The sequence below is a fragment of the Anoplophora glabripennis genome, unplaced genomic scaffold, assembly GCF_000390285.2.
Source record: "Anoplophora glabripennis isolate ALB-LARVAE unplaced genomic scaffold, Agla_2.0 scaffold395, whole genome shotgun sequence".
Taxonomy (NCBI): domain Eukaryota; kingdom Metazoa; phylum Arthropoda; class Insecta; order Coleoptera; family Cerambycidae; genus Anoplophora; species Anoplophora glabripennis.
In genome coordinates this window covers 286,781-309,859 of record NW_019416558.1, presented here as the reverse complement: position 1 = coordinate 309,859, position 23,079 = coordinate 286,781, and the positions used below count along the sequence as shown (strand labels likewise).

The window sequence follows — 23,079 nt, the reverse complement described above, 5'->3', positions numbered from 1 at the left end:
CGAACAGCAATTTGGGCCAATTAATTTCAGAACATCGCGCTAATTCCATCGTAGATATAAATACAGGGTGTTCTCTGAATACCAATCGGCGTAAACCGGGCTATCCGGAATTAGCTCGGTAAGTTGGATCAGTGCACTATCAGCGTTGTCAGTTTGTTTGATTTTTAAAACAACTGTTACAGAGCGACAATGGAAAATAATTTAGTAAAACAGATTGCTTTTTTATGACTAAGCAACGTGTTAGATAGTCAGAATATTTTTTTATATCAATATGGACAAAGCGCCGAACATTAAAAAACCATTTTATAAATTGTTAGATTGTCATCGAAGTCAGTTAAACATAAAATATCACATTAATTCCTACTCCAGTCGAATTAGAATTTGAACTGAATTTGAAACGTTCAAGTCAAAAATCTCGCGCGCGACGAGAGCGACGTTCACGTGCATGCGCGGGCGTGGCGCTCCTTCTCCCGCGTACAGGCCGTTCATTAACGTTAACTTTTACTGCTGCTGGCACGTTTATTGCATGAACTACCAATGTAAAACTTTCTGAAAATAAAAATTTAACCCTGTCTTTTAATTGTCGCTAAAATCCCAGTCCGATAGGTCCAATAGTTAATTGACAATTAACATTACAAAAAACAAGTTGGGAACAAAGAGGCGTAGGTTATTTCTCTTATTTTTTAAATTATCGTAAAAATAATATTTAATGCGAAAAGAGCGAATTCCCGAGCGGTTTTTGCCTGACCCTGGGACAATTTGTTTATAACGCCGTTTTGTACGTCCTACTTTGTTAATTGTAAAGGGCAAGTTAATTTCAACTTTTTGAATTATTTCTTTTTCTCATTATCAATTATATACAGGGTGTCCGCGTTTTTTGTAGCAGGACTTTCACAACTTGTACTAAAAGACCATTAAAAAAAAAGTTCATGTAAACATATATGTATAGATGCGTGGTTTTCGATTTACAGAGTGTTCAAGTTTAAAATGAGAATTGATTTTTTATTCGTATAACGAAAACCCCTTTTTAGACTTTGTTGAAACTTGGCAACTTTGTTTGTAATAATAATACTCATTTTCTCACATAATTTAATTTGTCCTATTTTCTCCAGTGGCGTCACAACAAGATACCAGCTTGATAAAAATATTAAAAAAATATGGTACGCCACTGCTTTTTGGTAAGTTTGAAATTTTTCTCAGATTTAGCTATCAAAAATACAACTTTTTTTGTTATTTAATTTTTTTCCTATCTCGCTTTGTTTAGTCAGAAATAAAACATTTTCATGAATAGGTTCGAGATTTGCTTAATTTATTTATTTACTTATTACAAAGTGTGCCGTGATTATGTCTGTTTTTGAGTTGCCAAGGATTTTTTGTTAGGACCTTACATCCTGCCCAATAGATTAAGCGGTCAATTATTTCTTGAATTTTTAGCTCCTTTGAGGTCTATACAATAAGTTGTTTTTCCGTACCGTGTTGTTTATTTTTTTTATTATCTTACAATAAACTGTGTGAAACAAAAAGTTTTATTTCTGTCTAAACAAAGCGAGCTAGAAAAAAAAGTAAATAACAAAAAAATTGTATTTTTGATAGCTAAATCTGTGAAAAATTTCAAACTCACCAAAAAGCAGTGGCGTATATTTTTTTCTATTTTTATCAAGCTGGTATCTTGTTGTGACGCCACTGGAGAAAATAGGACAAATTAAATTATGTGAGAAAATGAGTATTATTATTACAAACAAAGTTGCCAAGTTTCAACAAAGTCTAAAATGGGGTTTTCGTTTTACGAATAAGAAATCAATTCTCATTTTAAACTTGAACACTCTGTAAATCAAAAACGACGCATCTATACATATATGTTTACATGAATTTTTTCAGGACACCCTGTATAATAATATATCTACGATATTAACTTCTAAAATTAACGTTTAGTAATTAAACAATTTTTTGCAAGAAACAAACGAAATTTATCACCAATTTCGGTCACAGTACGTCAAAAATATAACCTATCTCTTCTTTTACTTGTTAGTAGAATTATTAACCTATTATCAAACAAACTTCAAACTCCGCCAGATTTATTTTTGCCGCCAATTTCAATCACCTGTCTCTCTGTTTGTCCCTCTATTTTCCGTCAGTATTTGATGTGTTTGATGAAATAAATTCAAATTTGGTTGCATTTTTGTATACTTAATTATTTGTACTACGATATTGTTAACATTCATATCTAAATCAAATGTCATTACTGTCAACTTCTGACATACTCTGTCAAAAACATAACCTCCAAATTATTACCGACTTTGATGATACAATTTCTTAAAACATCTGATTGCTTTTTCGATTTATGAAAGAAAGAATAATATATCTTATCATTCTCTTTCAACTTTGCCATCTCATTTGTAAGACACTACTCTTACCATAGAGAACTTAATAAAAATTCAAAGAGCACCTCGGACCATTCGACGTCCAATCTGAACTGCTGTGCAAAAACCGATCTGTATGCCATTATTAAAATTGAAGAGGATATTTGCCAGCTAGGATTTATATCTCATTTTCCCAGATAGGAAAGGCTCTGTGTTTCGTTTACTTTTTTTCTGGCGATAAGTATTTATTCGGTGGAAATAGCGTGTCGATTGCTTCGTCCTTACGTTTGAATCAGGAATGATATGACTAGTACGTGATTTCCATTGGAAAGAGAGTCAATAAAGTTTTTATCCGATAAGTAGCTTATTTGTAACAAATGAATTTAGCTTCACAATAGCCTTCGATGTCGAGGCCACAGAAAAACTCTTTAAATTGATGTAAAATATGAAATTTGTGTCACAAAATAGTTATTTTTTATTCAGTAGTGGACGATTCATTCCAGAATGCAAAGGCTTTTTTGCATTGCTTTTTTTCGAAATATTTTGACATTTAGGAACTAAAGAACCTATATTTGACCCAATCATCTAATTTTAGTCTTCATGACTCTTCATTTAAATACACCCTGTATAGTTCCATTCATCGAATCGACGTTTCTGTTATTACTACCTATCATCGTCAGGACTAACGGTTATTTTTCCAATCAGCAATTTTTTACCCCAACTGAGGCATCCTAATTGTCGGACTAACTTTTCCTAGCTGCGTACGGTGCCGTCCTATCAAAGATGGCCATTATCGGGGGCAATAAACACACTGGCGGCGGGAAAGAGACACGCCGAACCGCTCCGAATGTCAATAATTCCCCAGGCGGTAAGCGGATCAATCACTCGTTAAAATTCAGGGCAGACCTCTGTAATTTATATCGGCATTTTGTCTGATGGATGCGATTATACGATGTGCCGAATTACTTGCAAGGGGCCGGATTGTTTATCTATGTGGGACGATGCATGCGCCGAGCGGAGGGCGATCTAGTGGGTCTGGAGTCCATGCATATTTCATTTGTTTATGTGGGGATTGATGCGTCGAAGGCGGCGTACGATCGGGATGCCATGGCAGCGTTTTGATGGCGTTTCCCGTATGCTAATTTCATATCAGTTAGTTCGATAGTTTAACGTTACACGGAAAAAAATTATATTAAAAGTTTATACAGTTGTAGGTACTATTAACAGTTATTCTTGTATCTAGAACGCGAAATGGTGCTTTTGCTGTCAAGAATGGATGTTACATACCAAGGTGCCGAAACTAAAAAAATTTCCTTGTATTCTCAAGTGTTTGTATGTTATTTTAGCATATCCAACCAATACCTTTTTTTTATACAAAGAAACTATTTTATGTTTGGTGACGATATTTATAAAACTTTTTACTAAAATTTTTATACGAAATACATTTATTGGATGTGTTATTTTACTCAATAGTTTAATATTCAATCAGGCCGAGTATGTATCCCATTTTATCATAATAACAGTTATGTTATTTCAGGGTTAAACGTTAAGGTTAACGTTAACTGTTAAGATATAACGTGCAATTTTTAGCAAATACTCGTATTGCAATTTTGCTGTTTTTTGAAGACGCTTTTGTGTCGACATTTTTAATAATAATTATACAAAATTATTATAAACAAGAGTCAGTATTAGACAAAAACACATATAACTGACAGATGTCTTTCAGGTTATGAAACATGAAACAAATGCAAACTCGTAAATAACGGGTAAGTACGACATAAAATAATTTTAACACGTTATCTTAAATTATAACAGAGTTTCTTAAAGGCAAGGAATTTGGTGTTGCTATAGTTTAACGTAGGTGTTATTTGTCTAATGAAAATGAACGGCTTGTTAAATTTACATTTACTTGCCGGTTTTATAAACGCACATCGAAGGTAAGTTGTAAAATTTAAGTAACTTAAGTAAGTATTTACCCTAAAATTATTGTTAGGTTAAATCAAACGAAGAAGGATCTAAGAAGGAAACTACCCCAACCCGAACTCTCCGATTTCCAATATTTTTATATATGTTGTAGATTCGGTTGTAGAACATAAAAAATTAAATGACATATTTTTTTTTATCGGCGGAAAAACATATTTAGGGGGTGAAATACATCTTCAAAATTCGCCCCCCAAAACTGTTTTTTCTAAATATCTGGGGTTCTAATAATATTTTGGAATGAAAAAAATGGAAATTGCTTCTTATAAAAAAACAAATGTTTCAAATTAGATTCCGTGTTTGGAGGCTGCTACCCTTATTTTTTATTTCAGAAAAACTATATTTTTTATATACAAAAAATTCATATTTGTTAAAAAAAATAAAAAATATGATTTATGTAAACAAATTGACAAAATAAAGTTCTCTTTTTAGGGGGTGAACAACCATCTAGTGTGCTAAAAATGTCTGTACGATTAGAATTAACATTGCAAAATAAAAAGTTTTTACTTTTTCTCTAATCATACGAATAATTTGTTCTATTAGCCGCAAACAGATTTAAACAGTATTTCTGTGACATCTCAATATTTTGAAATGAAATAAAATGGAAATTACTTCTTTTAAAAAAATAAAATATTTCACAAACGATTTCGTGTTTGGGGGTTTCAACCCTTATTTTTTATTTCAGGAAAACTAAGTATATTTTCAAACATTTTTTATATATAAAAAATTCATATTGATTCAAAATATTAAAAATATGATTTATGTAAACAAATTGACAAAAATAATTTCTCATTTTAGGGGGCGAACAACCCCCTAGTAATCCCCTAGTGTGCGAAAAATGTCTTTACTTTTTCTCTAATCATACGAATAATTTTTTCTTTTGGTCTAAAATGGATTTAAACAGATGCAAACTACCCCTGATGTTCACCCCCAAAAACAGTATATCCGTGATATCTTGGATTAATAAATATTTTGGAATGAAACAAAATGGAAATTATCGAACCCGTTTTTGAAGGATAAACAGCAGGGGTAGTTTGCATCAGTTTAAATCCGTTTTAGACCAATAGAAAAAATTATTTGTGAAATATTTGTTTTTTTTATAAGTAATTTCCATTTCGTTTCATTCCAACATATTGATTAGAACCCGAGATGTCAGAGAAATACTGTTTTTGGTGGTGAAAATGAGGGGTAGTTTGCATCCGTTTAAATTCGTTTGAGGCTAATAGAACAAATTATTCCTATGATTAGAGAAAAGTAAAAACTTTTTATTTTGTAATGTTAATTCTAATCGTATAGACATTTTTCGCTCACTAGGGGGTTGTTCGAGAACTTAATTTTGCCAATTTGTTTACATAAGTTATATTTTTAATTTTTTTTTACAAATGTGAATTTTTTATATACAAAAAAATGTTTGAAAAATATAGTTTTTTGAAATAAAAAATAAGAGTAGTACGAAATACACGAAATCACTAATGAAACATCTGTTTTTTTTTATATAAGAAGTAAGTTTGCATGTTGTTTTATTGCAAAATATTGATTAAAACCCCAGATATTTAGAAAAAACTGTTTTTAGGGGCTAACTTTGAGAATGTACTTCACCGACATATTATTTAATAATAATAATGCAGAATTATTATAAATACCCGACTCAATAGACAAAACCACATACAACTAAAAGAGTTCTTTTAGGTTATGAAACATGAAACAAATATAAGTAGAGCGCAAATACCAAGTACATGCATTTGGATACAAAACGCGGGTTCTGTATTAAAAATTGTAAATTTTTTAAATATTCATAAAGAATACAGTATAGGGTTAAGTATGGAATAGCATATCGGGTAAATGGCTCCACTGCTTTGATGGCACATACGCACAATTTTCTGGAAATTTTCCATGGTCGTTTGCATAAATGCGGCTAAATTTTATTGATGTAGCGCTCAATTTCCTCCTTCAAGGAGTGAACTTGTTGTCAGGAACCTTAGACTTCAAAAAACCCCAAAGAAGAAAGTCCAACGACGTCAAATCACGTTATCTTGGCAGACGATTCTGATCACCAAAACGGGGAATTACACGACCAGTAAATGACTCATCCAGTAATTGAATTGTTTCTCTGGCTGTATGGCATGTGGCACCGTTTTGTTGAAACCACATGTCGTCTACATCCATATCTTAAAATTTAGGTACGAAAAACTGGATTATCATGTCGCGATAGCGATCACCATTAACTGTTATTGCCTAACCAGCCGCATTTTCGAAGATGATGCCAGCTCAAAATCCGTACCAAACAGTGACACGTTGTGGATGCTATTGTTTCTCAACAATCACTAGTAGATTTTCTGAACTCCAAATGCGACAATTTCCTCCAATTCCAATCCAATTTTGTCGATAAGGAAGCCATCAAGATGTAAAGGAGCTTCATCACTGAAGATGATTTTGTTCGAAAAATCAGCATCCACTTGTTGTTCCATAATCCATTCAACGAACTCTCATCGTTATCTGTGGTCAGTAGGCTTCACTTATTGAGTCAATTGAACTTTGTAAACATGAAGATGCAAATCTTTCGTGACAATACGTTGTAGAGAGCTTCTCGAAATGTCCAACTCTTGACCACGGTACCAAATTGATGTTCCTAGACTCTCAGCGACACTCCCACGAACTGCTTCGATGTTTTGTGTTGAACGACTCGTTGAAGGACGGCCAGGATATTTAAGTTCACTAATGGATGCAGTTTCCCTGAATTTTTCCGTTAATCTCTTCACAGTTGAAGTTAAATCGCTATCCCTATAATATTTTGTACGAAAATTGCGAATTGTAGCTGACAAACCTTCATTATTTCAATGAAAACGCGTTGTTCTTTATATCGTATATCGCTCCATTTTTAATAACCTGAGCTGCCAGCTGTCACGCTGTCTTTTTTTTTCGTTTGCAACACTTGATCACGCAAATGACGCAAAATTCAAATCTTGCGTGAATTTTGTGACCCTGATATATCCAGGTTACCCCCATCTTTTCGGCTTGACGATAATAAAATAACTTAATTCAATTAAACCTCCCTGTATTACCCGATTTTTAAACCGTTCTCGCGTATTCTACTTCCGCGTAGTAAATGTGGAACACAATCCCAGTTGTCTCGAGTAAAACGGGGCTTTACAAACCGACGGAAGGAGCGAAATCAAAAGTGACAACTGTCAAATTCCGAAGCGAGCGGAAATTCTCGTCACAGCAAAAGAACCCTTCCTCGATGCTCCCTCGACATGCCAGTCGTTCGCTAGGAAATTATTTATCATCTACTTAAGGGACAATATTCGCCGTGGGGGAGATAGGTGCAACGTTTTCTTGCAGAATACAAGGTGGAACTTTATGTGGTGCATCATCCCTTATCGACCCTTTAAAATGCTTTAATTGAACTCTACTTACTGTCGATTAAGTCTCTTGGTACACTCACGCGAAATGGAACACCCTGTAAAGCTAAAAATATTTTCTTTACGTGGCCCAGATGATTCCAGGCAACTTTTATTAATACCATTTTTTTATCAATTTTACAGTTGCAGAGTTACAGATGAATCCTTGTATATCATTCATTAATTTAGTTTCTAATTAACTTACTTTCTAATAAAATATCCTGCCAACCAAGTGGGTACTTCTGCGAGAAACATATTCTCTCAACGACATGCGACATCGCGGTCGTAACTGTAAAAACCAGAAACAATCAAACCATTGTAGCGATTTCCGGTAATTGAAGCACCTACGAATAATAGAAGCGTTTCCTCCTTTGTGGTTCACACGGCGCAATAAACTTTAGAAGTATAGGCAGTACATTATTACGTTCCAACAATGAAAATGATATCAAAGAGAACGGAAGAGAACCATCAAATAAAAAATAGTAGCATTTAGGGACATTCAAACATTCCGTTTTACGTTCTCGGGCGTAATAGATAAGGAACGGAATTTCTCGAGGAAATAGAAAAGGATAGCGAGTTATCCTTGCAGTCTTGGTTGCTTGCAGCAATCCTTGTTGAACGAAATACAAGTAGTTTTAATTCAGTAGCAATTTTTGTATTTATTTTTAAATTAGACGCGATTGAATACTAGTTTAGTTGCTGTATCCTCATATGAAGACACATTAACAAAGTTTTGGAAATGGATTAACAGCAATTCCCGTACAATTTTATGCAGAACCGGACTTCACATCCGAAAATAATTTTCGTTGAGTGCGTATCATTTGCGACTTAATTTTATTGCTGTTTTATGTTGTTTTGGATTAATTTATATGGCATTGATTCGGCTGATAAAGTGACTGATTAAGACAAAAGGGAAAAATCATACTGTATTTTGCTTAAAATGTTATAACCTTCCTACATGCCACCCCGTCTACATTTACGAGTACGTTGTGGCTGTGTGCAATTGTTTACTTCGTTGAAATATTTGAAGTGACAGTACCTACCTAGTATAGTTCACCTACATCTCATCAATATCAGAGGTCATTGACACAGATTTACAAACTAAACAGAGTGGTAACAAATACTTTTTACTGGAAACTTGAAATTATTTTAATAGATAATTTATCACCTTTTTATTTATTTTTATGAACATTTTATAAAACAGAAATTATTTAGTTTTTTTTTAATGTTCGGCGCTTTGTATCTTAGTTATAAAAAGCAGTGCCACTTTGAAGTTTCATAAAGTTTCATTTATTCGATATAAAAAAATATACATATACACCGTGTCCACCTAGTGCGCGTAAGTCCAATATCTAGGTTAATAAAAGATATAACTTAATTTTTTTTTGCAGAATTGCCTACTTTTCCGAGCCGCACAAAATCAAAATATATTTGCATATGCAGGGTGCTCAGTTTTTCCTGAGCAGGTGCCAACTTCATTTTTTTAATGGAAACCTATATTTTCGAATTCTACGTGAAAAATTAACGGGACATTGTGTTATGATCCCTATTAAAATATTGATAGTTTTCGAGATAATCGACTTTTCATTTTTTTTCTTATGTTTCGTCACTTCTAGTAGTTGACATAATTATGATTGTATGACAGCTAGAAATTATTTTTATTTTTTTTTCAGGAACTGTAGAGTGAAGATGGCTCTTTCAAAAAACATATCAAAAGTTGACCTGCGATATACAGGGGGCAAAAAAAATCGTGCTGAACCTGATAATTTAAAATTTTAAAAATCTCGACTTTTTCAAATAGAACACCCTGTGTTTTATGATTTCAATAGATGCCTTTCTCTACAATTTTTTAATAGCTTTCCCTATACCTAAGTTGCGTAGTTTTTGCAAAAAAAAAACATTTTTATGTAAAATACCGGATTTGCGCCCGTTCCTTTGTCGGGAAAATATTGTAAGGGTATTTATTTTAAGTTAGCTTGCGACTATGAGTATTTTTTTTTCAAAATTCTATTCATCCGAATTTTTTAATCTCCAATTTCACTAATAACATTCCTAACTACGGTAACAGTGCTTGATTTTCAATATGATACGGATGAAACGTCTTCTTCAATATTTTATTTGTCAAGCTTTTGAAAACTCCAAGGTTACTACTAATTTCCTGGCACTAATATTTGGATTTTCAACAGCAGATGTCATATCTTTAAACTGAATATTATCGTTGTTACTTTCATGTCTCCTGGTAGTTTTCTCATAATTCGCATTTGCTGTTCATTCAAACCTTTTCTTCAGATTTTCAAAACAGTGAGAATCTCTGTAAATTTGGATTATTTGCTTTGTAAATACGTGCCGCTAGCAAACATTTCCCATATTTTGCTAATTCTTAATCACTTGTAGTGATTTTATGGTTTTTTGATTTTATTCAAATAAATGGTAACTTTCCATAAAGACTTATTTATTAAACTCAAATATCAAAATTTTTCAGTTATTAATTTTTTATTTAAATAATGTAGCTTGACAACTATTAAATTTAATAAAAATAAATACCCTTACAATATTTTTCCCGACAATGGAACGAGCGCAAATCCCGTATTTTGCATAGAAATGGCTTTTTTGCAAAAACTACGCAACTTAGGTGTAGAGAAAGATATTAAAAAAATGTAGGGTCTACAGAAAGGCATCTAATGATATCATAAAACACAGGGTGTTCTATTTGAAAAAGTCGAGATTTTTCAAATTTTAAATTATCAGGTTTGGCACGATTTTTTTTGCCCCCTGTATATCGCAGGTCAACGTTTGATACATTTTTTGAAAGAGCCATCTTCACTCTACAGATCATAACACAAAGTCCCGTTAATTTTTCACGTAGAATTCGATAATGCCATAAAAAATATAGGTTTTCATTTAAAAAAATGAAGTTGGTACCTGCCCTGGAAAAACTGAACACCCTGTACATGCAAATATATTTTCATTTTGTGCAGCTCGGGAAAGTAGGCAACTCTGTAGAAAAAAAAATTAAGTTATATCTTTTATTAACCTAGATATTGGACTTACCATTAACAATAAATAGAAAATGTATTTTAAATATAATTGCTGAAACTGTAGGAACGATAAAGTGGCCATAAGTGATAAAATAAATTTTGATAACAATTTGTGCGTCCTTGAAGATAACTTACAATACAACCTGTATAAAGTACTGAATACCCTGTGTAAGCGAGACATGTCTCAGTCAATATAAAATTTTGAAGAACTGACCATTGAGACAGATTAAGACGCTATTTCATCTACAATTAGCTTACCCTAGGAAACACTTTCATCAACAAAAACCCTTTAAATTTGATTAAACCCAACACACCTTATTAAATTTCCAAGGGGATAATGGCCGGGGATTGTTATTTTAAGGGTGCTTCATGCCCCACAATGGAATGACAAAAATGTACATTATTACCATCGATAAATCATGTCCCATTGTCAGGGAAGCAATTCTGATAAAAGCCTCCTTTTTAATATGGTTAAGTTGCCTCCTTTACACAATAACTGTAATAAGAAAGTCCTTATATTTTATTAAGTCGGGACGCACTTAGTTCCGCAAGGTTGGTGTGTATTTTTTTTTCAAAAGGAAACGATTCAGAAACGAGTAGATTTGCTGTGACGAATGTATCTTTTCTATTTTTTAACAAAGAGTAAAGTAAAAGTTTTTTCAAGTACGTCATGATTTCTTCACAGTTTCATTTAAGTGAAATTCAATACGCTGTCAAGTTGCTGCAGGGCCTAATTAAGACAAAAAGGTCAAATGAACCGTATATTTTTTAATATCTTCCAATATAATTCCAAACAAAAACGATATATCAGCATTAGTAGGGACATTATGGTGAAATTTTGGAAAAAAAATAGTAACGCGTAATTGTTTAAAAATCTGAAACAATTTAGAAAAATAATTCATATCAATCATATTAGTATGTTTTAAATGTTTTAATGTAAGTCTCTTAAAACGATAAAATTAATTATTTTAAAATATAACTTAGTTTTATTTACAATTAGTAACATATCTACGTACTAATAGTCCCCGGGCCCACTTACAAAGAAAAAAATGATTACCAGCAAGCTGTAACTTTGCGTGTAGCTTAAGTTTGACGAGCCACCCAAGCTTTGACTACGAGGAAAATTCAACAGTGGTAAGTTTTCCCGTGACTTTCATGTCAATCTGGCATAAACATGGAATGTTTAGCAGCACTTTTTTTTAAGTTTAAATGACATATATTTTTTATACCCCCCCCCCAAAAAAAAAATTGTCCGACAAAAATGTTGGTAGCAACCAGCAAGCTGATTTTTCTGGGAGGGTTTGGTAATAAGATCTTAAGAAGTTTTTGCAGTCCGACACCCCGAAGATGTCGACTTAACGACAACATGGTTGGTGGTAACCAACATTCTGGTTTGGATTTTTTTCTCTAATAATTGAAATGTATAACACAATAATATACTTGTCCGCCAAAAAGATTGGAAAATTTGCCTTAAAAATGGGAAAAATAACTATTTTTGTGTTACCTAATGTTCATTCCGCTATAAAATAATTAATTTTTTAATGAAAAAATAAAAAAGAATAAATAAGAAAATTATCTTGTTAACAGAAGCAACAGAAATTGAAATTATTAAATAATTATGTCTAACTAATTTAATTAATCTCCATCAAAATGATTTCTTTGTTCAAAAAACTTACGAGTATATGTACATTTTATTTTATAAAGTATTGTAACTATTTTATAAAAAATGGTAACTGTACAATGAATGCATACATTTTTGCTTATGTATTTTTAAATTAAAATTTACAATCTTGTTTTGACAAATACTTTACACATAGTTTTGTTCTTGAAAAACCAATTAAACCAATTTAAAAAATATTATTATACATTTATCAACGCATTTATTAAAAGATTGTCTTGTTGTAAAGTATAAATCCTTAATGCGAAATGACTTTGCAGCATTTAAAACCTGCTGCCAAAGTTCTTAACATGTGTTTATAGTTTCTCCATAAACAACTGATTTCATGTAACCCCAAAACCGGAAGTGTCGGCATTCCATCTCACATTTATGTACATACAATTTAAATTAAGATGTAATTTTAGGTACGAATAATACTTAATGGACAGTAGCATACAAATGACAGCAATAAAATAAGTGGAGTATGTCAATTATTTGATTTTCGTCCAAACTTAAGAAACTTCACCGCTAAATTAATAATAGGGAGGTACTTCATTGTAATTTAATTCAACAGCATTGGAAGTTTCAAAGCCAAATATCTCGAAAACGGTGCGAGACAGCTAGTTTTATAAAGTGTAGCTTTTTTGTGTAAAAAAAGTTGGAAAATAAGAATTTGATACCAAAGATGAGATACCTTAAAGTATAAAAAAGTTATGTCGTTTTTAACACATTCATTCTACTGCAGCTAGCGCCTTCTAAGAACTTTAAGCAAAATGTGAACACATTTCAATTTTTCTACTTAACGAACTCAAAATTTTGTGACGATATTTGCGTTTGTTAAGGAATAAATGAAAAAAAACTAAAATAATAATTTACATTTAACACCGTGTATCTCTTTAACTATCAACTTTTGGACTCCAGTAAGTTCGGCTAAATCGTAATATTTTTGCTTCGAGAATCTACCCATGAATTTTGACCTATTAGGTCGGGACCACCCTGTATACAATTTTTTTGTAATAGTATAAAAAAAATAAATTCAAATTAGTGTATTTATTTTGAAATTTGAGAAATATAAACAAAATTTTTTTATTCATATCCTATTTTTTTTATTAAATATAAATTTTTCTTCTACATCATGCGTAAGTATTGAAGCCGCAAAATTTTATCGTTAAATTTTGTCGGACAAGCAAAAAAAACGATAATTTTGTCGGACAATTAAATTCTCAGATTAATGCATTTTTTTCAATAATGACGAATAATAAAATTTTGATATTGGACCGTTTTAAGGGATCGTGAATCAAGTGGCGTAAATATATATACAGGGTGACATAGAAAAAAGTACATTGCATAGTGCCACACAATAGAGGACACTAAAACAAGAAACAAAGTTCCTATGAACATGGGTCCGCAAGGACTTCGGTTAAAGGATACGGGGTGTTGAATTTTAATTTTTTTTTATTTGCAAAAACAATGGTAAATACTTCAACAATTAAATTTTAATGGTATGATGAAAAATATGATTAATTAAAACAAAGCATTAAGTTTTTAGAAGATGTTCAAATTGTTGCCCTTGTACTTCAATACATTTTTCCATTCTTCTTCTTAATGATTGACGGCATCTTTGAAATATTCCTAGGTTATTATGAAATCTATCTACCGATTCCATAATTCTTATCCATAATTGTTCTTCATTATGTATTTCTACAGCATAAACTTCATTTTTCATAAATCCCCAAAATGAAAAATCGAGGGGATTAAGGTCGGGACTACGAGCTGGCTAGGGTACAGGCCCCTTTCGACGAATCCACCTATTTCCAAATCTCCTGTCCAAATATTCCCTTGCCACTCGAGAAAAGTGAGCTGGCGCCCCATCATGCATGTAATACATTCTTCCAATAATGGCCAATGGGATATCCTCTAATAATGTGTTTAAATCATTCTCCAAGAAATTTCGATACAGTGCACCTGTCAATCGATTGGGCAATCGAAATGGGCCAATTAAGTAATTGTCGATTNTAATTCAGTCAAAAAGTATTGTTGTCCGACAAATTTCAAGCCGCGTTTTTTCAGTCCGACAGCTGGAAATCGGAATTTTCACAGGGTATGAAAAATCGATTACCACATGTCGGACAAAAATAACACACGATTGAAAAGTGTTTTTTATAAGCAGAAATTGTAATGTCCGACAAAAATATATCCGCAAATCGTCAGTCCAACAAAAAAAGAGGAAAAAAAATTTCGTCAAAAATGTGCACATGTATTTATAATTTCTAATAATATATTTTCATGTATTAAGCAAAATTCCATATAAATATACAATACAGGGTGTTTCAGAAAGACCTCCCGTAAATACAGGGGGTGAGGACGACAAAAAATAAGAATTTTTTGTCATTTGAACTATATGTCTATCTCCTCTTCTCAAAGCTCCAGCTTACTTTGAGAAAAGTAACTTATTTTATAGTGTAATATTGTAAGAGTTTAATTAAAAGCCTTTTTTCTCGAAAATCGTCCACATTAGGAAGTTCTAACAAGAGTACATTATTTTTAGAAAATAAAATTGTACAATAGAAATTAGAGCNGAGGAAAAATGTGGTAGACTCGTCAAAACGAAGCTCCTCAGGAGTTATAAAGTATGTGGTAATCAACTTTCCAGAGGGGACCTGTACTGTGGACTAATTCTGAAAGCGTCATTGTAATCGTAAAGACTTAATTAAGCGACCTATTAAAAAATATCACCGTTTTTTTGACAATAACATTCTCAAATTGTGCATTAAAAAACCGTGCGTTTTTCGCTTATAAACAATTTGAATAACATTGTTGCTATTTATGCTATCTCACCGAAAATAGATGCAATGGATAGCTGGCAAAAAAATAGTTTTAAAAAAAATAAGTTTCTACGATGGATAGAAGCCGAGATATTGCGAAATTTACAGCGCGCATCAATTTGAACTTTCACCTTTCTCGCGCGCGCGACTCGCTTGGACGAGCTTCCCCCACCATCACGCCGACGGCCGCCGGACAGTTTACTTAGCGAGTACCTTATCTTTAAAGGGCTCGTGAGTCGTTAATTTTCCACATTTTTCAATGCAATTCACGGGAAATCGTAGTTTACGTCGTAAACTTTATTTTGCGAAAAATTCAAGTCTTAAGATTTATAAACAATTGCGCTACGATTTAAAAAAAAAATCTTATCTTGGCTCCTGTTGATCGTAGAGGGTACTTTTTATTTGTATTAACTGTATTTTTTGCCAGCTATCCATTGCATCTATTTTCGGTGAGATAGCATAAATAGCAACAATGGTATTCAAATTGTTTANAACCCTGTATGTAGCGCCCTCTATCAGTAATCACAAAACTAAGATCATATTTGAATTTAGCATGATAAAAAAATCCCTGTATACCACATTTTATCCATTTCTTGCGTCTCTGGCTAAAGATATTCAAAAAAAACCCAAACAAAAATAAAATTCAACACCCCGTATCTTTTAACCGAAGGCCTTGCAGACCCATGTTCATAGGAACTTTTTTACTTATTTTAGTGTCCTCTATTGTGTGGCACTGTGCAATGTACTTTTTTCTATGTCACCCTGTATATATGGACTTAGAACGCCTTGGACTTTGTGGGATCACCCTAATTTTCCTTCTCGATGCACACTTCATTAAGCTCTACAGCTTAAAAAAAATCCGGTTAAAATCGCACAGTAAATAAAGTTTTTACATGGTGGCTTAAAAACAAAAGGGTCACACTGTATTATTTTTATTAAATTATTTTAGAAAAAATATAAAAAATACAAATAAATGTGTATTATTCTTTTGTTTAGGCTTATGCAACCTGCGACTAAATTCGCAGTGGTAGTCATTTATTAATATTATTATTGAAAAGCTAACGAAACTCGGTTCTCTGTTCATAATCAACCCTACGATGTATGCTTCAAAAAAATTACACCACGAAAAAAGCGCGTTATAATTAAGAAAAGCGTAGCCCTCTAATGACGACGTTCTCTTGTTTCAGTGGCTTGCTCCACGGTGACCGTGACGAAATGCCAGGCGGCTCTGCGCACGCTGCAGGCCTTCCCCTTCTTCAAACCCACCTGCCTTTGCCGAGAGCCGCACGTGGATCCCGAATGCAACTCCTTCAGGGACTTCCTGTTCGATCATCCCTGTGTGTTTGTCATGAAGAAAGGTAAGTTCTCGGGGTAGTGAATTATTCAGGGGGGAAGTTAGGCGATACGGGGCGGCTCGCGCTAGGTTTTAGGGGTGAAGGAACTGGTTTATAAATTAATTTTCAGCAAAGTCAGCAAGAAATGCTCACTTACATGTAGACTGTGGCGAAATTTTAATTATAGGTGATTTGAAGGTCAAATATCAAGAAATGACCTCCAAAAAATCTGAAAAAATTCATGCTTATGTTTTAGAGGACACTGAACCCGAATCCGGGTCTTGACCCCTACGATACACCCTAGAGGTCATACAAGGTCATTCCAAGGTCATTCATGAAGTCTTATTGATAGAAAAGTTTAAATCAGTCTGAAAAATCTGAAAAAATTCGTCTGAATGCTTTTGAGGTCACTGAACGCGAATCCAACTTTAAACTCCATCACGTCACGGTAAAAGACTGAGCAGTAATCAAGATGAAGAATGGCCAGGGCTAACACAAGCCACTTCCGTAACTGAAAAGACATAAAATGCTGAAAGAATTTATGACTTAATGTTATAATGCGTGCTTGATTTCTTTTGCTAATGCAACAACCTGAGGTTTCTAATTAAATTTTGAGTCAAGTAAATCCCTTGCGATTCATTTTGACCGTGTCCACGTATAGGATAGTCATATGCGAACTTTCTTAATCAGAATAGTAGAACGAAAGTAAACCATCAGAAAAAGAGACTATATCTCCACACAAATGTGTAGATGGTTATACGTAGACAGATGGAAACTCTTTGAAGACCTTTGATAACCTCCAGATCAACTCAGTGACCCCGAAATCACTTCAATACACTTTTTAAAATTTTTTAATTTTTTTACACAACTTTTTCTAAATTTAACCTTCAAATCACCTTGAACCTAACGCGATGGAGCTTAAATAATCTTGGATTCGGATTCAGTGTCCTCAAAAACATCCTGACGAATTTTTTCAGATTTTTCAGACTGATTTTAACTTGTCTATCCAAAATACTTCATGAATGACCTTGAAATAACCTTGAATGACCTCTGGGGTGTATCGTAGGGGTAAACAAACCTCGGATTCGGGATCAGTGACCTCTAAAACATAAGCATGAATTTTGAGTTTAAGTTTTTTTAAATAATTTGAAAACAGAGTTGATATGAAGTAAATATTACCTAAAATATCCCACAATTTCAATACTTTTATACAAAGTATTCGTACATGAACAACTGTAGGAACTTCATTGCTCTTATTTCGTGGTCCACCATGTACGTTTCCAAGTTACCCGTTGCACTTTTGAAATTGAACCGCGCTGTCTGCTTATCATAACAACGTGCTACGAAGCGTAGTAAATGTCTTTTGGTGGGTCTGTGCTCAAGTTTTATGTTGATTTTCTGTAAAGATAGGTTGTACGTACTCAAATGCTTTTCGGACGGATTTCATAGATCAAAGAAAACCGAAAAACTATGGCATAATTTTGTCTAAATGATTATACACTGTGTCACAACAATGCAACAAAATTCATATTCTTTTTCAGTTGAAATTTAAAAAAATCGATGAAACAGGTCAACTAGTAAATAGAAGCTGTCACTTTTCTGCAATATTTTCTATTTATTTGAGCCAGGTTTGACAGACCTATAACAATAGGAAGGCTCTATACAGGGTGTATCATAATTAGTGTTCAATAATTTAACACTTGATTCTATTGTACAAGTTTATAAATTGATGGATGAAGGCATGCATGCAAGTTATACAATAAGGGATTTAAAGGGATATTCTTGAATTGGTTGATCCACTATCTCACTGATAGATCCATGTGTGTCAAAATAAATGAGTGTACTTCGGAAACTAGAAATATTGACTTAGGCGTACCTCAGGGATCAGTGCTGAGTCCATTAATATTTTTGCCATATGTTAACGATACGGTACAACATTTTGACTCTTCCTCATTAACGTTGTTTGCTGACGATACGTCTCTAGTGATCTCGGCTCGGACCCCTGAGGAATTTACTGTAAATTGTGAAATGTGTTATTAATGTTGTTTCGTAAAGTGGTATATTTTTTCAAAAATAACGCTGGAAATCGATAGAGAATCAAAACTTGAGCAAAATATATTCGAACTTTTTCGAGAAATCAATAGCTTTTTTAGTTATTCACGATTGGAAACTTGAAATTTTGAGTGAAAAAAAACACTTTCAAAGTATTTTTTTGCCAATAACTCAAAAACTACGCATTTTATTAAAAAAAATTGTAGTGAACAAAAATGTAGCTAATAAATAAACAAAAAAGTTAAAAAGTGTTGTACGTCTTATACAAAGTGAAATATGGTTAGTGGAAGGGGACTTGTTTTAGGGGGAATACTCGAATTGATGTATTTAACGTCAAATAACGGAAAAAGGATTAATTTTACGTGTATAACGCTCCTGGAGCTTTTTGTAGTACTCAAAAAGACGTTCAAAATGAGCACTTATAAAAGTTAATTAGAGCAAAATTGAAGGAATTATCGTCAAAAACAGATGGGTTTTTTAAGGAAAAGTGAACAGTAAACGCTGTACCATTCCCATCAGAATTAAAATTACCCTTTACAATTAGTTTTGTTTTAGTGTTTTTCATACGATCCGGAAGTTAGACCGGTTTAGAATCCTTTTTCTTAATAATGTACGGTAAAAGTTGAATACGTATTTTTCATTATTCACAAAAATTGCATCATTTATATATTAACTCTGAAACTATGAAAGATACGTAAAAAATGATAGACAACAAAAATGTAGCTTTTTTTTTCAACAAATATTATGCTTTTTTTATTCCTGTGGCATAAAAAATAAAGGAGATATCGCCGCTTGAATTATCCATTTTAGTGAAAAAACGACCTATCTCGAGCCCTTCGATCCTTTCCCTTTAAAAACGTAGGACTTAAAAGGTTTTACATGCAAACGACCTTACAGCTCTTGAAATTATCTTTAAAATGATTTTTTGTTGGATACTATAGCTTCAAAATTAACCGAGTTATGGTTAAAAAACCAATGATATTTTTTCGGAGCAAAATTTTTATTTTAAATAATTGCACCGTTAAAGCATTCCAAGCTTTTAAAAAGTAATATTTTATAATTTTTGTCAATACAAGGGTGGTTTTTAGGGGTTGAAAGGGAAAAATTCTTTTATTAGCTGTAAGGTAATTTTTATTTTAAATAATTGCACAATTTAATCATGCCAAATCTTTAAAAAGTAATTTTTTATCATTATTTTTTGCATAGGGATAGTTTTCAATGGTTAAATAAAGGATCCAAAAGATCAAATATACCATAAAACATGTTCGAGAACATGGAACATTATTTAATCTTTGTGCTTGAACAAGATTTTTATCAATAAAATGCTTAAAACTTATTCACTCACTTAGGAGTAGTTTTTACCCCTAAAAACAAATAGCGTCAATCGGGCTTATGTCACTTTTGAACTTGAGCCTAAGATAAGCCTTATTCTAAGTTTTCATGCAAATCCATGCAGTTTCAAAGAATTCGGAGGTTACAGCTGATTTTCAACTTCAATGACTGTACTATTACTAATTGACCTGTTTCAGCGATTTTTTTAAATTTCAACTCCATCATTTTGGGACACAGTGAAGAGAACGTCTTCAAAATTTCCCTCAAAATAATACCTTAATTTCCCGCCACTGGCAAAGCGCGCGATACATCTAATCGTCCATGAATAATTATAATCACTCTTGCCAAGGAACAACGGCAACTGTTGGCAGGCATCTCTTGTTTTCGGTCGAAAGAACCACTGCGTTGGCGGTGTTTATGCAATTAAAACTTCCAGGTTTCGCATAATGAGCGCTTGCAGTTTTCGCTGCAGCCGGAAATGTTATTTTTCGTAAACATTATTTGCCAAATTACACTTCTTGGTGTGAGTTATTATTAAAGGTTACGCCGTTAATTACCATAATGGGAATGTCTGTTAAAAAACTGGAACGTTTGTTCTTGATGAGTTCGAGGTATTTCCTTCTGTTTTGCGTTGCTATTAGTTCCACAACGAGTTAAGTGAGGGTTAAATTAGGTGTTTTTTGCAATATCAAGTTTTATTTGAATAATTTAAATAGCAGCGCCTAATTTAGTAGAAGAAAATTAATTTCCCGACAAGTCAAGTCAGCATTTTGAAATATGTACGTTTATACAGGGTGTAACTCGCAATGAGGGTCATATTTATGTAGAGGCTACCTCCTTTAACCTTTAGAAACAAGCTTTATAAGTTTATTTTCTCAAATTCTGTCGTTAAAACTGACACAAACACATTAATCGGTACTTACAAGTAGGGATGATCTATCGTCTTCTCGCAACAGCATCGTTTGCTCCTGACAAAAACTAGGCATTAACCATTACAAGTCACGTGACCGCGAGAGTAGGCAACCAACAGTTCGCGGTTGGTAAAATCATGTAATTAAATAAAATTGTTTTTAAAATTGATTGACATGAACTATCGATATTAAACTAATACATACGGGGTGATTCACAAATGGTGACCAAAAATACCTCGTATTCTTTGGTGAATTTTAAGGGGAGTCTTTCCTATAAAGTTTTTATCTAAGACGCTTCGTTAAAAAGATACAGGGTGTTAAACTTAAAAAAATATTTTAATTTCTTTTTAATTATTTAAAAACCAGTAAGTGAAACAATTTGAAATTGGGCACATGCATTTATGTAAACATTGTCCAAAATCTGAGGGCTTTTCCTAAAATTTACATGGTCCAGTGGCGGAGATACAGCGTACCGGTGTCATATTTTTCTAAATAAAATGGTACGCCACTGCTTTACGGTAACAACCATGATATTTTCGGATTCGTCTTTCAATATTCTACAAATTACTACTCTCTTATGTTTTTCGAAAAAAAACTGATTTTCGAATAAAACGAACTGAAAACACCTCGAATTCGTATTCAGCGACCTCGAAAACCCCCGTATACCAAATTTAGTCGGCCATCTTGGATCCGCCATCTTCAATTTTGAAAAATTGACCTCGAATCCGTGATCAGCAACCTCGAAAGCCCCCGTATACCAAATTTGGCGCGAATCTGATATTTTTTGAAAATTCGTGATATCTGACCTTAATTGACCGGTTTTTTTTGAGGTTAGAAAAAGAACCATCAATTCTGACACTGGATTCGTTATGCAAAAATACTACGGATAACATATGTCTGTCTATATTTCTTTAAAAACAATATAACGTACTTTTAATGTTCGCTTCGTCCACATTGATACCAAAAAAATATGGTGACTTTAAAATGACACGCTACTAAGACATTCAAAAGCAATCTGTTTTACTAAATTAATTTTCATTTGTTTTAAAAAGATAATTAAGCGGCCTAGTGCACTTTAAAAAATTAATTATAACACTACTATATATTTGATTAAAAAAAGTAATTTATCCCTAAAAAACTGACCTCCACTTAAAGTTGCACCCTGTATGATCAATATTATCTAATTCTGAATGATTCTAACTTTAGTCAGACCGTTTTTTCTTGACCAGAAACTGAAAATGTCAAATTGGCACTTCCAAATTAAACATAATTGATAATCTTTCAATACTCATGAATACGACTGTCATAGTTGTCGCAAAACCTCTATAGTGACTATTAAAAGCCACGAGAGAAAAGATTCCCCGCAACAAGATCTTCTCCCTTTTATTAATTACCCCCCTGCCCCCGCCGTTCCACCCACGCAGTGCCAAACGACTCGGAGAATAACAAAAGATCCCTCGCTTTGTTTCAGAAAAGGACCCTTACCCGGTAGACGCCCTGCCGACGTGCAACCACGCTCTCTCAGTCTGCCAGCAGGAAGAGAAATGTATCCGGCTCTACGAGGACTTCAAAGCCAACTGCAAGGTGCGAGATAACAGATGTCGCATGGACGACAGGTAAGCCGGCTTGTCCTCGATTGTATTAGGAGATAGTGTCCCGCTGATACCTCAACCCGTTTCGGCCATGTTCTCTTCTACTACTCTGAAAGGTTCCGATTCTTCGCTTTCAAACGATTTGTATCTAATTGCCAAAATGTATCGAATTTACACATACACCAGGAAAATTAGCGAAAATAAAAGAGAAACTTTCTATCCGCGAGATTATTGTAAAATTGTCTAAAGGAACATAATACAAGACATCTATCATCTCGTGAGTCAAAAAATGTTATTAGCTAACTTTTTTATTTAAACAAATAAGTGAGGAAAACAGTTTTTTCACTTTGCAGGGAAAACCATAAATTTTAGCGAAAAATGACTCACATGACAGGTTGTAGGGAATAAAATTATCTACAAAATGAGACTTGTTAAATTAAAATCGGTTAATAAACAAAAAAGTTATTGCAAAAAAAAGCAAGAAAAGTGCCCATTTTTTAATTTGTTTATAACTATCGCATTTATTGTTAAAATTTTATAAAACCTATGACAAGTTGAGGGTTTTGTCATACTTCAAAAGTGTGCCAAAAGTGGGCG

General features: G+C 33.1%; 1 protein-coding gene across 1 annotated transcript in view; it reads left to right on the top strand.

Annotated features, from left to right (window-relative positions):
* Window positions 1-23,079, top strand: part of LOC108909714 — a 136,153-nt gene that overhangs the window by 54,690 nt on the left and 58,384 nt on the right. Inside the window, 2 exon segments of the mRNA XM_023454929.1 lie at window positions 16,449-16,619; window positions 22,362-22,506. Coding sequence (XP_023310697.1) covers window positions 16,449-16,619; window positions 22,362-22,506 — 316 coding nt within the window.